Raw genomic sequence first — 15,017 nt, forward strand, 5'->3', positions numbered from 1 at the left:
AAAAATTTTTTAAAGAAGTGGAGGGTCTTGATGTGACTCAGTGTTCCCTGGAAAGGGCCTGCCCCAGGGTCTTCAGGCAGCAGGAGGCTGACCTCTCAAGGCTGCACCATTAAGAGGGCACTGGTGGCTTAGGTGCCACAGGGAAGGACTGGCCCTGCCTCTGGGCCTTATAGACATAGGCAGATGGAAGTCTTTGGGGGCAGGGCCAAGGCTTTGTCCTTTGAGGGTCTGGTGCACTGTAGGCCCCAGCAAATAGTTGCTCCTTGACTGAAGGAAGTGTTCTTTATTTACTGGGGACAGTCAGCAGGGTTGAAGGCTTTGTGAGAGGATGGAGAGGTGGGGCAGTAGGGGGCAGGTGGCTTGTGTGAGGAGGAGCTTGGTTCCCATGAAGCATTGCTGTGAGGTTGGTCTGAGCAGGTTCTGAGAGCCTCGATCATGGGTACAGTGGCAGGGCCTGAGCACAGAGCTGGAAGAGCAGTCCTGGAAGGTTGGCTTTCCTTCCATGGGAATTCCTGGACCTCCAGCTAGTGTGGGCAAGGAGGTGGGCTGGAGGGGCAGACCAGAGGGAGGGAGGTCAGCCAGCCAGGACATGACTGAAGTTGCCCAGGTAAGAGGTGGCAAGGGCTCAGGGAGAGAAGGGTAGGGAAGGGATGGGCTGTCTAGGACTAGGGGTCCTGGAGGTCCTCCATGCACTCCCTGATGCTGGCTCCCCATCTGGTGAGTGCCCTGCCGGCAGGGGGTGAGTCCTGAAAGCCTCCAGCAGCCCTGAACACGGCCAGCTGTGCACTGCACCCCAACTATGCAGACCCCCCACGCCAGGGCCATGGCCACTGAGGGACTGCGCTGTTGATCTCTTATGGGCAGAAACAGCACCAGAAATCTCTTCGGCCCCAGGTGGTCTCAGTGTGACCCTCCTCAGACACAGTGACACTGCTGGTTCCTCCCTCATCACAGACACCCAGAAGGTACCAGCCCGTGTTCAGCCCACACAGCCAGCAACTCAGGAGGGGTCCTCAGGGAGAAAGGTGCATCCTCCATCGTTCTTTCAGCAGAGGAACAAAGCCAGGAGTGGCCCATTCCCCGATGCCTGTGCATGTGAAGGGATAGTCCTGGGAAGGATCCCGTCACAGGCAGCCTCTCCTTCACTGACTAAGTGGCAGCCAGGGGCCAATTTGTGTTTCCCTTCCTCTTGGGAGCAGAGCCCTCCCTTGGCTCTTGGCGGAAGGGCCATTTTGTCAGGCCCTGGGCTCTCAGAATAGCTGCCTCCCACCTGAGGGATGGGGGCAGCCGGAGGCCAGCATCAAGCAGCTGATAGTGATCCTGTGTGGCAGGTTGATCGATGGCAGGATCTTTGGTCTCCGCTTACCCGGGCTGAATGGCACATCGTCGATAGCAGCCAGTTAACCAAGTCCTTGGTAACCAGCTGGTCTCATCAGCACCTCAGCCCTAGCCGCAGTTCAAACAAAAACCTCTCCTGAACAGCTAGATTGGACCTGACGAAGATGAATGTCTAATTCACTTGGAATCTCCTTACTGCTGCCTGTAATAAAAAGCCTGCTCCATATATTCACCCCCTGCTGATGTTTCTCTGAAATTAAATATCAGGAGGACATATAATAGCCCAATTCCACACCAGGCCAATATTATCAGATTGATGTCAGCAGTGATAATGGAAGAAGGATAAGTTGATGAGATTTCATTTATTAAATAAGAGCACATGGAGGTTTGGGACTGCGCATGTGAGGATGCTGCGCGCGCTCAGAAGAGCCAGCTGGGTTTGTTCACAAGACCCCCCACACGAGCTCCGACGTGGGGGTGACTCGGCCCGCCCCCTGGCACGAGCACCCACGACAGGAGGTACTGCCCCCGCCCTGCCCGAAGCCAGCTTCGCTGGTTTGCCTCCTTTGCTTTCTCCTTCCCACCTTTCCAATTGGCTCTGCTGTGCATCACCAGCTTTGTGCAGCCTCACATTCCTCATCTCCCTCCCTCCCTTTTCCTCCTGTGGGTGCGTACCTGGTAGCCCTCCCCCCTCGCCAGCCCTCCCCCGCTCCCCACTCTGTATCACCAAGTTCTAGCTCCATTCTGGAGCCCTGCCAACCTTGTAGTTTGGGGCAAGTGTCTTTTGTTTCTATTTGTACCCTCGGTTGTTTCTTCTTTGGGGGCTTTTTGGAATTTTCCAAAGGCCAAGTAGAGCTAAAATGGACCCAGCAGCGTGGAGAGCAAGAGCTGTGGAGCCAAAACACACCAGGCTCTTATCCTAGCTCCAACTCACTACTGTGTGACCATGGGCAAGTCACTTAACCTTTCTGAGACTAGTGTCCCCATCTATAGAATGGGACGGTAATGCCCAGCTCACAGGTTGGTTGTGGCTATGCTTAGGACCTGGCATGCAGTAGGCCCTGGCAGGTATTGGTTTCAGAATGACCAAGACCACCGGCCCATCCAGCTGTAATCTCAGATGAGGCCGGATTTTCCACCTGTGCTGTTTACTGGCATAGAAGCATGGGGGTGACTCGGCTTCGCCCCCTCCCCCCCATGGCCTGCTCCTCTGCCCTGGAGCATGGGGAGGAGCTCTGTAGACCTGGTCATGAATAAGAGGTCCCCCACTTGTCAATTAGGTGAAGCATGTCAGAGGTACCCAGTGCTTCTCTAACTGATGACCGCACCGGGGTGGCAGAGGTGAGACTCTGTGTTGACTACAGCGCCTGGCACTTGGTCGATACTCACTGAAGTGTGGCTGCTGTGGCCAAGGAGCCCCCTGTTGCCGAGGGGCGCACGTTGCTCCTGGTTAGAAGGTAACTAGTGATTCACCTGCCTCCCACTAACATCCCCCCCCACACACTGTTCAGCACTCCCAGCTCTGCTTCCCGAGACTAGATCAGACCCTTTCCTGCAAGACTGACTGCATGCATTTCCTGGAGCCGCTGTGACAAAGCACCAAACTCGGGAGCCTTTAAACAGGACCAGCTGTTGTGCCTTCCTCCAGGCTTCTGGTGCTGCCCTCAGGCCTTGGTGCTCCTTGAATTGCGGGCATGTCACTGCAGTCTGTGCCTCTGTCATCACATGGCCTTCTTTCTCCCAGTGCGTCTGTGTCTCTCCTTGTAGGGACACCGGTCATGTGGGGTTGGGGTCCTCCCTAACCCAGAATGACCTCGTCCCGATTATATCTGCAACAACCCTGTTGCCCATTAAGTTTGCATTCTGATGCTCCCAAGGACAAGAATTTTGGTGGGAAACTCTCTGATCCACTGACCTACATGTGTGCATATAGTTCTCGGGAGCCCTTGGTCCCACAGTCTCACCACATTGTCTTCTCTAGACAACAGTCTTGGCTACAAGACAGACACTTGACTTGACTACTTGACAGACACTCAACCCTAGCTAACTTCAGCCAAAGCTTGTGCTACAGGAAAGCTAAAAAGTCCCTAGCTGAGAATCGAGAAGTTCAGATGATGTGAGGGTCTGTTTCCATGTGGGCCGTGGCCATGGCTGTTGGAGGCCCAGTTCCTTTTCTCCCTGCAGGGGCCCAGTTTCAGCCCCGGACATTTCACCAGGCCCATGGGGCTGTAGGGCTGTGCTAGCCCAGGCTCAGTGGTGTGGACCAAACCCCACCTCCCTGGCCAGCGAGGGCAGAGCCATGTGGAATGACGTGGAGTTGCTGGATGCTGCAGTGGGTGCATTTGCTTCATCTGGTGGTCTTGCCCTGTGAATTGGGTATAATAGTAGATGAATGCATAGGACACTTGCTGCTTCATAAAGCTGAGTTCCCTTCCCTCCTGATACCCCTGTGTGGCAGTTTCAGGAACGGTCTTGTGGGCCCTCCCTTCTGGGCACACCCAGTCACCTGCTTTCCTGGCACAGCTCTGAGCCTGCCCTGGGGTTTCCAAGCCCTGTGTGCAGACAGGCTGGTAGGTGTGTCAGAATCCAGTAGTGTGTGTGCCCGTTAGAACATATCAAGGAGGTTCCTGCAGTGATGGAAGGCTACCAAAGCTTCGCCCCATGGCTGGGGGGGAGCAAGACCAGAGAGAAGGAACACGGAGAGGAGCGCCTGGGTCTGCAGGCCATGTTCGGGGTACTTCCCCATTGTTGACCTCTGTCTTGGGGGAAATGAGAGTGAGGCCAAAAGGCCAGCAGGCCACCTAAGGCCTGAGACTAATACCCTCACTCAGCTTCTGAGGTGCTGGGTACACAGCCTGCCCTCTTAGGGCATTCAGGCTAGTGGCAGAGTGATATCAATTACGTGGCTAAACACAGATGACAGATGGCAGTACCAGCATGTGTGGGGGCTGCTCAAGGGCCATGGGAATGCAGTGGGGCAGCAGGCCTAGAGGAAGGCTCAGACCTGATTGCTGGTCCTGCTTGTCAGATGTTGAGCATGAGCAAGCTGCTGGGTCTCTCTACTCTGAGCCAGTTCCTTCACTTAAGATAAACTAAGGGAAAGTATCGTTCCCACCTATAAGGTTCGTCTGGTGATTAAATGAGATAATGCTTAGCACAGGTTCCAGTGAGCTGTAACCACCTAAGAAAAGGGTTTTTAAACTGGCTTGTTTTTTTAGAAATCTGGTCTGCTTTATGTTCTAGAAAAATCACCAATTGCTGTAGAGAGGATGGGCTGGAGGTAAGGAGGAGTGTAAGCAGCTGTTGTCATAATGACGGGGACTAGGAAATAGATGAGGGGGCTTCTGGGAGACAAATCCTGGGGCAGCTTCGGTGTGGTAGGGAGGTGGAAGTGAGTTGTGGGGGAAATCAGGGGTGACTGGGCATCTGGCCAGTGTGGCCAGTGTAAGAGTGCAGGAGGAAAAAGGTGCTGGAGCGAGAACCAGGCCTACTTGGTCCCTGTGGGCTGCTCAGCCATCAGTGCCCACACAGGCCTAGGGCTCTGCCATGGGGCATGGACTAGGAGCCCCAGTGCTGTGGGGAGAACAGGGGTCACAGCTAGAGCTCCCAGTGAGCAGGAGAGGGGCTAGTGGAGCAGAGTCAGAATGGGGCCTCCCAGTCTGTGGGGATAGATGGTGCTGCTGGCTATGGCAGGGCTATGCTGATTGCCCTGAGCAAGAAGAGCCTAATAAGGCTGACCCGGGGACCAGGGGTGAGTGCTAGGCGGGGGAGCTCTGGGCAGTGCTTCTTCGAAAGGAGAGCAGCTGACAGGGAGCTAAGAGGCACACGTGATTTGGGCTTGAAATGTTTTTCTACTTTTTAGAAAAATGAGTGTGTTGGTGGACAAAGTAGAATGGTGAAGGTATAAGGGAGAAAGGCCAGTAGGAAAGACCACTCAGGTGCTGGGGGAGGGAGCTGAGAAGGAATTGCTGATGGAGGGCCCTACAGGAAGATCCCTGCAGAAAGGTATGTGAAGCTGGGGATGCCAAGGTGAAGATGTGCTCTGTGTCCGTAGGGCAGTGATGGACTGTGCTAGAGACATGAGGAAGAAGACCCTGAGACTATATGGAGGAGGCTGAGGGAGAGAAGCTGGTGAAGCAAAGAAGAGGCCAGGGGAGCTCAGGGAGATCTGGGCCTCAGGAGGTCTGAGTGCTAAGGGGAGAGGAAGACCCTCTAGAAGGATCATTATGGCCAATGAGTCTGCTCTGAGAACCACTCGGATTTGGAGCAGGGGAGGGGCAGCGGAGGCAGGAGACAGGCAGGTAGGGCTTCTACAGACAGGAGCCAGAGGCCCAGTGGAGCATCAGGGGGATAAAAGACCTCTGGCAATGCAGGATGATTGGAAGGGAGAGCAGTGAGTGCCATCTAGGTATGCCCATGTAAGGGTAAGTTAGGTCACCAGGAGTGGGAGGATGAGTTTCTGAGCTATTTAGGATGGGGAATGGATACATCTTCAATTTCCACTTTGAATGGAGAAAGGCAGGGCTGGTTTAGTTAGAGGCAAAAGAGATACATCAAGAATGAAGGCAGGAGGAGACATCTAGACTGAAGGTGGAGGAAACATCTAGAATGAAGGCAGGGGGAGACATCTAGACTGAAGGCAGGGGGAGATATCTGGACTGAAGGTGAGGGAAACATCTAGAATGAAGGCAGGGGGAGACATCTAGACTGAAGGCAGGGGGAGATATCTAGACTGAAGGTGGGGGAAACATCTAGAATGAAGGCAGGGGGAGACATCTAGACTGAAGGCAGGGGGAGATATCTAGACTGAAGGTGGGGGAAACATCTAGAATGAAGGCAGGGGGAGACATCTAGACTGAAGGCAGGGGGAGATATCTACACTGAAGGCAGGGGGAGATATCTAGACTGAAGATGGGGGAAACATCTTGAATGAAGGCAGGGGGAGACATCTAGAATGAAGGCAGGGGGAGACATCTAGACTGAAGGCAGGGGAAGATATCTGGCCTGGAGATGGGAGAAACATCTAGAATGAAGGGGAAACATCTAGAACGACTCCAGGTTTTCGACTGAGGTGGGTGGCTGGAGGGATAGCCATGCTTGTCACTCATCAAAGCAAGAAACTAGGGAGGGGGAGAGGGTTCCTTGGTGCTAGATGGTCAATTCCACTGAGGAAATGGGGAGTCGGTATAACATGGGATGCTTAGCGTGAAGGCTCCAGGGGCCTGTTGGATTTAGAAGTCTTGAGGTCCATAGGGTCAACTGTGGAATGGACCTGGGGATTAGCAGTGGGAGGGTTTGGCGGGAGTGATGGATAAGCTAGCTTGGGGGGTTGCCCGGCAAAGGTAAAGGAGTAAGGGGCCTGTGTGCCCAGAGAAGGTGGGGACAGTGACCCAGAGGGAGAAGGGTTCCTAGCGTGTGGTGCCGGTGGTGAGAGCGACTCCCGCTTTTCAGACAGGGAGCTGGACGGCGATGAGGAGCATCCAAGGAAGGGCAGCTCTTCACTGCTGGCCTTGATGGCCTGACTGTGGTGCCATTGGATGGGAAGGAAGGGTAGGTTTTCATTCCTGGCTAATACTTCGCCTTTTTCTAATGTTATTTATCACTGCTCTTATGGAAACAAAGAGATAGAACTCTGGTTCATGGGCAGCATGGCGGGAGGGGGACTCCATGATACTGAACGCCCAGAGGTCATCGTGACATTGTTGGCCTTTCTGAGGCCCTCACCCCCAGCATCTGTGCTGTGCCCCTGGTCGGTCCTCTGGGGCCTGTTATCTGAGTGGACCCAGTGGTCTCTGCCACCTGCTCATCGTGTGCCCCCCTCTGCGGCCATCATGCCAGCCCTCAGGGGAGACAGGGTGTGGAAGCCCTTTGTCAGAGGAAGCAACATTCAGCCTGTTTCCTCAGTGTTTGTGACACCACCTGACCAGAAGCCATGTTGGTGTTGAGGACTGACCCCCACGTGCCAAGTCTCGGGCAGCTCTGCTCTGACTCCTGACCACACAGTGGGAAGTGGCAAAGCCAGAACCTTGCCCCGGGTTTGGGGCGAAAGCTGTGTTTTCCCCACCAGTCCACAGGGTGCCACGCTCATGGGTCTGCTGGATCCTGGAAGAAGATACACTGTGATCGGTACCATAAGATTCCTGGGGAAGGAGGTACCAGCAAGGCCTGGGCGAGATCTGAACAGGGTCTGGAAGATACTAGAGCTTAGGTTACAGGGAGAGGGACGTGTGCAGAGAAGGTCTCCCCTTTGAGCCGACATCTGGAGTCCTAGCGCCAAAGCTTCCTCTTCTCCACTCTTCACCAAGTGCCATGTGACACCAACCTCCCTTCTTCAGCTCTCCTCCCACCCCAGCCTGACCACTGATAGCTGGGTTGTTGGTGAGAGCAGCCCTTCAGGACACACTCTGTCCTGCACATGCCAGCCTGGCCTTCATCAGCCTAGGACAGGTGCTGTTTCCACTTGCAGATGAGGAAAGTAAGGGCCAGAGAAGTGAGCTGCCTTCCTTAGCAATGCGCTGTCGGCCTTCTCACCTGGGTGACGTCAACCCCCTCAAAGTCACATGGACCATTATATCTAAATATGCGGCAGTGAATATCCCTCAGATAGGGAAGCAGGACTTATCTCAACCCCTGGAAAGTTCATAGCATGCTGTGGATGTGTTTTTTGTGCATTTGAAAAGCAGCTGTTCATAAGACTGAATGTTTCTCCCTAACTGTGCTGATTTGTGTGCAGTGTAAACAGGGTTGCTGGGGACCAGGGCAGGGTGGAGCTGTGCTTGGATAGAATGCACCTGATTTCATGAATGGCTGGACCCCAGGCCCTGCCCTGCCTTGCTTCAGAAAAAGCCTTGTATTTGGAGAGCTGTGTTCTTGCTGTCCTCCTGTCCCATTCAGAGCCATTTTAGTGGACCAGCGGGTGAAATTTCTTCCAGTTGACATTTGCCTGCCATTCCGTCTCCTCATACTGTTCCTGATAAATCCCAGAGGAGAGAAGCCTCTGGAGTCCCAGAAGTGATACTGGTATGGAGAGGATGGATTTCACCATGGCCCATTTTCTCTTGAACTTGGAGCCCAATGGGGATTCTGTGATGTTTGCCCTCAAAATGCATAGGGGCCTTTATCCAGGGACCTGAAACCAAAGGAGGTGGGGACAGATGGAGAGGGACAGAATCTAAAACAACTACGCTACCCTTTTACAGCCTGCAAAGTGAAAGCCAGGATCCCTGTGGCAGGTCTGGGGAGGGCGAGGCCTCTCAGGGGGTCAGAACTGGGGCTCCAGGGCAACTCAGCCATACCACCTGGCCCAGGCCCCTCTGACCCCACCTGTCCTGTTTCCCTGTAGACCTGTAGACTGCGTACAGACTTAGACCTGCCTCCACTGAGCCTGGCACTGCCCCTGACCATGGATGCCTGCGGAGTCCCTTCCAGCTGCTGGGCTGCCACTGGGAACAGGCACTCATGGGGGTCACGTGATGGTGGGGGTTGGTGCCTCAGGAGGTACAAGAGGGGGTGCAACAAAGCCTATGCCCTCGGAGCTATAGTAACAGAGGGACCAGGAAAGAGCTACAAAAGGAAGTGGCCTCATGGGCTTCAGGTCTGGAACCGGGAAGGAACAGGCTGTGTCTTCCCCAGAGTGGAGAACAGAGAGTAAAAAGAGAGAGGGGAAGATAGTTGAGATGGAGGGCAGAAAGCAAAAATCTGTGCGTTCCCAGTGTCCTAAGGGAGAACATCAGAACAATCAGAAGTGAAGCAGTTAGCAGAGTTGTAGAGAGAATTTGCCCAAGATGAAATGCCCAGCAAAAGGCTGAAAATCCATTTTGGAAGACCCACAATTAGACGCCTCCAAGTCAAAGAGTTTTTAAATACGAGAATAGAGAGCTTTGGGGGGAGTCAGGTGGGCACCCCAGTGACCCCACTTGTGGGCAGTGGCAGACAGAACCCAGTAAAGGCGGTCCCAGGGTCCAGAGAGGGAAGGAGTGGTCCCTAGGATCCCCATCTGCCTCCCCTGTGTGAAGATGGGAGGCTAGTGCTGAGACAAGACCCCATATGTCCTAAGTAAGAAATCTCGAAGACCTCATCCATGCCATGTAGACAGAAGCAGGACCGTGATCTCAAGGGCTGGAGTGGCGTGGTACCAGAGGATCGGCCTCAGCTCTGTGGCTGCATCCTCAAAGCCTAATGGAATCACACTCTGTTGGGGCAGAGCCGGGGCAGAGCCAGGCCAGTGTGGCCTCAGGAGCCGTCCTTTCTGATCCCCTCCCTCCCAGGAACGGGAAGGCTCCTTCTCCCACCACATACTCACTTTCCTTTCATGAGACAGCAGGCCTGAGGATGATAGTAGCCGACGCATGGGGATGGTGCAGGGGAAGGCAGGGCAACCCGGGCCCGGCATGGCCTGGTTGGTGGCACAGCGCTAGCAGAAGTGCCACCTCTAGGCTAGTAAAATGAGACCAGTAAATCCTAGGTATCTTACCTGCTAAGCCACTGAGCATTCCATTGCTTGCTGTTCTTAACTGATGAACTCAGCTTGTTTGAGGTATTTTAAAATAATAATGGTGCTGCTCCATTCCAGCACCAACTGCATGGCTGGGTTTCTAAAATACAGAGACACTGGGCTGAAAGAATGATGAACTGCAAGTCTCCCCGCTGTGACCGAGGCAGCGCCGCGTCAAGCATCATAGTGATGGTCTCACTGCTGAAAACCTTCAGGAGTGGCTTTCTGCATTTTTACAGTTCCCACCACATGCCCTGGCCATGGGTGGTGTTTATTCTGAAAGGCCACATCAGGTGTTGGGGTTCCGTCTCTGGCAGCGAAGGTTCCCACATGGACCTGGCCTGAAAAACCAGTCTGTGGAAACAGTGCGACCAAACCCATGTAAACAAATAGATCCGCCCCCTTTCTACTTCCCAGCATGTGACATTGGGCAGGTTGCTTAATCCTCTGTATCTCAGTTTCTTGGATTGCACCAAGGGATGAGAAATCATAGCGCGTACTACACAGAGCTGCTAGGAGTCCATGAGTAGGATGATGCCTGGCGTGCAGTGTGAGTGTGTTTAGGCATGTGTGCGTGCAAGACAGTGCATGTGTGCATGCAGGAGAGAGAGGAGAAGGGAGACGGGGCAGTGGAAGGAGTCAGGAAGGAGACCAACTAGTCAGAGTTGCCCAGGGACACTGGTGACCCATTTTAGCATAATCTTTATTTCACTTGGGTTTTGTTTCATCTTTTAGAAAAGAAAATGTACTCATTTTTGTAGTTTCTGAACCTACTTTGATAAAGAAAAAAGAGTAAAGCATCCCCCAATACTACAGAGGTGATCTCTAGGAAGTGAGATTCTAAAAATATTATGTATTTTTTTAGACATTTCTGTACTTTTCCAGGTTTCTTCATTGTGCATGTATTAGGTTTTGAAATCTTCGTATGAGAAAAGAGTTGCAGTGTGTGTGATCACACGGTCATAGTCGGGTGTACCCCTTAGGCAGGAAGAGTCCTACACGGTGGCAGGTGGGGGCAGAAGGGGCTTCCAGCAGGCCACCCCAACCCCTCTCCCCTTAGGGCTAGAGCCAGTGTGGAGCCCAGTCTCCTTGGCGTCTGCTGCTTTGTGACAGTGCTCAAGCCCCTGCGTCCCCAGTTCTCCCCAAGGGGTAACTGGATGCTGATGGCCACCAGGTGCCTAGCCTGTGGTGTTGAGTGAGTGAGCCAGTCCCCCTCCTGCCCACTGGGACCAAACCCCGGGCCCACCTGCTCTCTGTCCCTGCAGACCCCGCAGGATAGAGCCCGTGTGTTCAGGGCTGCAGGCCCAGATCCTCCGCTGCTACCGTGACAACCTACAAGAAGTGCTCCTGTGCTCGGACCTGGTCAAGGCTTACCAGCACTGTGTGAGTGCTGCCCACAAGGTAAGGCTCGCCCTGCCCTCCTGCCTGGGCCGCTGGGCTGCTGGGTGCATGGGGGCAGCACGCGAGTGCTGGACTCTGTCTGCCTGTCTTTGTCTGTTAAGTCAGACATGCTAACCTCAAGCCTCTGCCTTGTGCACAGTGACAGCTTCAGGCCTTCAATCTCCTCTGTCACTTCCTGGTTCAGACGTTCTGCCTTGTTGGCTCCATGACTGCTCTCAGATATCTGGGTTAGGAAAAGACCCTGGGCCCCACTAAGCTGGGTCTGGGAGCAGGTCTGAGTAAGCTCTGGGTCTGAGAGCAGCTCTGGGTCCCATGTTCAAGGGACTGGCCACCTAGTAAAGGGCACGCATGTGCCACCCACTTCTAACCTTTGAGCAGTTGGGGGTGGGAGCTCAGAGGAGAGCCCATGGTGCAGGGTAGGGGTCCCAGAAAGGGCGGGGACAGCCCTAGAAGGAGAAGAGCCTCTGGGTTCAGGGAGGTGGAAGAGTGGGTGTGGCCTGCCTGACTGGGTGAGGGAGTGAAGGGTACCTCTCAGCCCACCCCACTTCCATGTGGTCTGAAGGGGCATGCTGGCACCCAGCCCCTGGTGAGTGGGAGGGGGTCACAGTGGTCCCACTCTCTCCCACACACTCCCCAGCCCTCTTGCAGGGCAGCAGTGGGGTATCCTAGATGTCTGAGGTTGGCAGTGGGCCTCCCCTGAGACCTGGTCCCAAGGTCTTGCCTGCCTTCCCTGACCCTCCCAGCCAGCTCCCAATACTATCCTCGCATCTCCCCCCTGTTCCTCTTCTAGACAATTCAATCCCCCTTCCCAAGCCCAGCAGTTCATTGCCCAGGCTGGACCTGGCCCCTCCCCGTCATTCACTTGGGGCACCTGGCTTGGACCTCTCCAGAGGGCTGGCATGTTTGTTCAAAGGGCTGTAAGATGGGGCCTTCTTCCCATGGAAAAGCCCCTTTTGCCCGAGTAGGAGACAAGCTGCTGCAGGTACTGATGGTGGAAAGGCTGAGGTCAGCAGTCAGGTGGCCCTCTGGCTAGGTCTGGCAGTCTCCTCCTCAATAGCCCAGCCTCACCAGAGCCCCCCTCACCTTTCTGTCAGCTTGGGCCCCGGGAGGTGGAGCTGCTGCCGCACGGGCTGCATCTCACGCACAAGGTGCTGTGTGCCTGTCTGAGCTTCGAGGCCTGCTGCCTGGAGCGGGCTGTGGGGCAGCCCGGAGCCTAGCAGCAGCTCTGCACGGCACCAGGTGGGTGTGAAGCCTGAGTAGGAGGTCACGTTTCCTCCCCACTGTGGAGCATGGAAAGCTGCTCTGTTTCGAGTTGAGCAGGAAAGGTACTGCCAGCGGTCCCTGCAGCGCGGAGCAGAGCTGGGCCGGTTGCCCTGCACCATACCGCACAGCCATGGGAACAGGTGGCCCTCCTGCGCCCCTTTGTATCTACCAAGGTGTTTGTGAAGGCTTGCACGAGAACCCTTGCCCTGCCAGGATCAGCGAGCCATTGCCCGTGCTTGCACACCATGCACCTAACTTTCTACTGAGGGAGAGACCTGGGGTCCTGCCGTGGCTCCCTTGATTCCCCACAGAGCCCTCTGGCACCCCCTAGCCCCGACCGCCCTCCCTCTCTTCCTTCAGGCCCCATGGCCACACAGTTTTCATCCCCTCCCCCAGCAGAGTATATCTTTAACAAACACATCTCACCAATATATCTTCATTGCACTGAGGCAAAAATGTGATTACGAAGGAAGACAGATTGCATTTAACTCCAGTGTGTTCTCTGTAGCTCTAGCACGCCTGAGAGAGGCTCTGGGGCACTGCCAGGCCTGGCTCCCTCCTTCCCGCCACCGCGCCTCCACCCCCCCCCCCCCCCGGCGTTATTAAAGCCTAAATTGGAACCTGAGCAACTGGCAACAGCAGAGGCCGGCCCTGCTCCCGCTGCGCTGCGTCTGCAGGGTCCCCTCGGAAGAAGGGTGTTCCACCGACCCCTGCAGGGCCTCAGTGCCCAGACACACACATTGCACCCTGTGAGTGAGATGCAACAAGTGTTGCTGCCCTCTGCCGACTTCTGCCTCAGAAGGCTCCTGGTGGGGCCGACTATGGGGCTTAGAGCGTCTCTGATAGTGATTCGCTTGTGGAAGCACCAGGTGGCAGGAACCCGCATCTCTGGCAGACAGGGAGCAGGTATCGGACAGAGGCCTGCCTGGTCAAAAGCTGGGGTGAGAGGCACCTCCCCAGAACTCCTGCCAGCACCTGTGTGGCGCCTCCCAAGCCCAGGGACATGTACATGTGTGTGGATGTGGGCAGCGCCTTGGAGGCAGGTTCCAGCAAGGAACAGCCTGAGTGTGAGGGCTCTCACACACCAGAGCTTTCTCTCTGACTGGTTTCACTTAGAAAACTCTGCATGGTTAAGTAAGAGAACAGGGGAGATGTTGGTGGGACAAAGCAGCATTGGGCTGAGGCCTTCCTGTCTGTAAGGGGGGGCAAGGCGGTCAGATTGCTACAGGGTCCATGTTAACAGGCTGCTGCAGGCATGTGTTGAGTGGGCACCGGGCACAGAGGTGAAGAGACCCAGTCCAGGTCTCAGGGACCAGCTGGGGGGCACCCTTCCCATTAAGCAGTGACACTCATGGGGTATCCCAAGAGCCGGGGGCCCTCTTGGAGCCAAGGCCTGGGGGATGCACAGGGTTCCCAGCAGAGTGGGCCGTGACTGAACTGTGACCTGTTCTCCTTTGTAGGGGTGAAGAGTGGCCCTCAATCCTGGCCCTGGAGGTGACTTGGAGCCCTGAAGAAGGAACCGGTTATGGGACCACAGTCCACAGCCCCCTAGGCCACAGCCATTTTCTCCTGGGTGCCTATGGATGCCTCTGTGCTTGGGGCTGCCATGTGTTTGAGAAATAGAGTATGTGCTACTGTCTGAAAACAAATAAAGCAAATGTCTTTGTTTTCAGTCATTCTCTCGGCTGGCAGACAGCCACGGCTGCCTCTTCTCTGTACGTACCTGTGCTGGACCATGGTGATGCGGGCTGAATGAAACAGGCTGCTCCCCTTGGGGGGCACCCAGCCTAGCAGGGGAGACAGGTGTGGAAACCCACAGTTATGCTGCAACAGCAGAAGGCCAGCCAGAAGCAGGTATGAGATGAAATGAGGGGAATGCAATTCTTTCTAGGGATGGAACAGAGCGAACAGGCCAGCTTCCTAACAGAGGTTGTCTGAGCTCCAGTGTAGAAGCCGAATGGAGGACTTGCTGGGCAAGCCAGAGGCTGGGTGAGTGAGACCCTAGATGCCCAGCTTAGGGGGCACAGAGCATGCACAGCTGGGCTTTGCAGAGAGCAGAGTGGGAGCTGGGTGGGGTAACAGGGATGCCAGGCCAAGTCATTGAGGGATCCCTCTGAGGGACACTGCCATGGCTCTCAGGGAGGGTGGGCTCAAGTGGGGCAAGACTGAATGCCAAGGAGAGCCCTGCAGGCACTCAAGGGCACGATGAATGGGAGACTGGTGGGCCAGGTCATGGGACAGATTGAGGTGAGTCTTAGGAGCTGAGATTAGCATTTGGGTGGTGTAGGGGAGGATCAAGGGTGACTTCCAGAGTCACCCTTGTGCTGGTGATTCTAGGAACTGAAATGAGGGACACAGGGATTGAGAAGAGCAGAGGACAGTGGGGTTTGGGACGGGCTCTGCTCAGTGGGTGTCCACACACCAGCCCGCCAGTCCTTGACCTTTGACAGGATCCCAGCTGAGGCGCCTTGACCACACGCCGGCTGCACCCAGCCTGTCGAGTGCTGTGAGGGAGGTAGCG

The 15,017-nt window shown here is 55.2% G+C and overlaps 1 protein-coding gene across 2 annotated transcripts in view; it reads left to right on the forward strand.

Moving 5' to 3' along the window:
- The window catches only part of CHCHD6 (coiled-coil-helix-coiled-coil-helix domain containing 6), a 251,039-nt gene extending 236,871 nt beyond the window's left edge, over positions 1-14,168 (forward strand). For both annotated transcript variants that reach the window (XM_045904194.3, XM_054504540.2), the window contains 2 exons: positions 11,098-11,233; positions 13,957-14,168. In XM_045904194.3, coding sequence (XP_045760150.1) covers positions 11,098-11,233; positions 13,957-13,962 — 142 coding nt within the window. In that variant the 3' untranslated portion in view covers positions 13,963-14,168. The remainder of the gene's footprint in view (positions 1-11,097; positions 11,234-13,956) is intronic.
- Positions 14,169-15,017: the final 849 nt, after the last annotated feature.

Source organism: Mirounga angustirostris, unplaced genomic scaffold, assembly GCF_029215605.1.
Source record: "Mirounga angustirostris isolate CCGP_5_RB_7025 unplaced genomic scaffold, mMirAng1.0.hap1 SCAF_1, whole genome shotgun sequence".
In the NCBI taxonomy this organism is placed as follows: Eukaryota; Metazoa; Chordata; class Mammalia; order Carnivora; family Phocidae; genus Mirounga; species Mirounga angustirostris.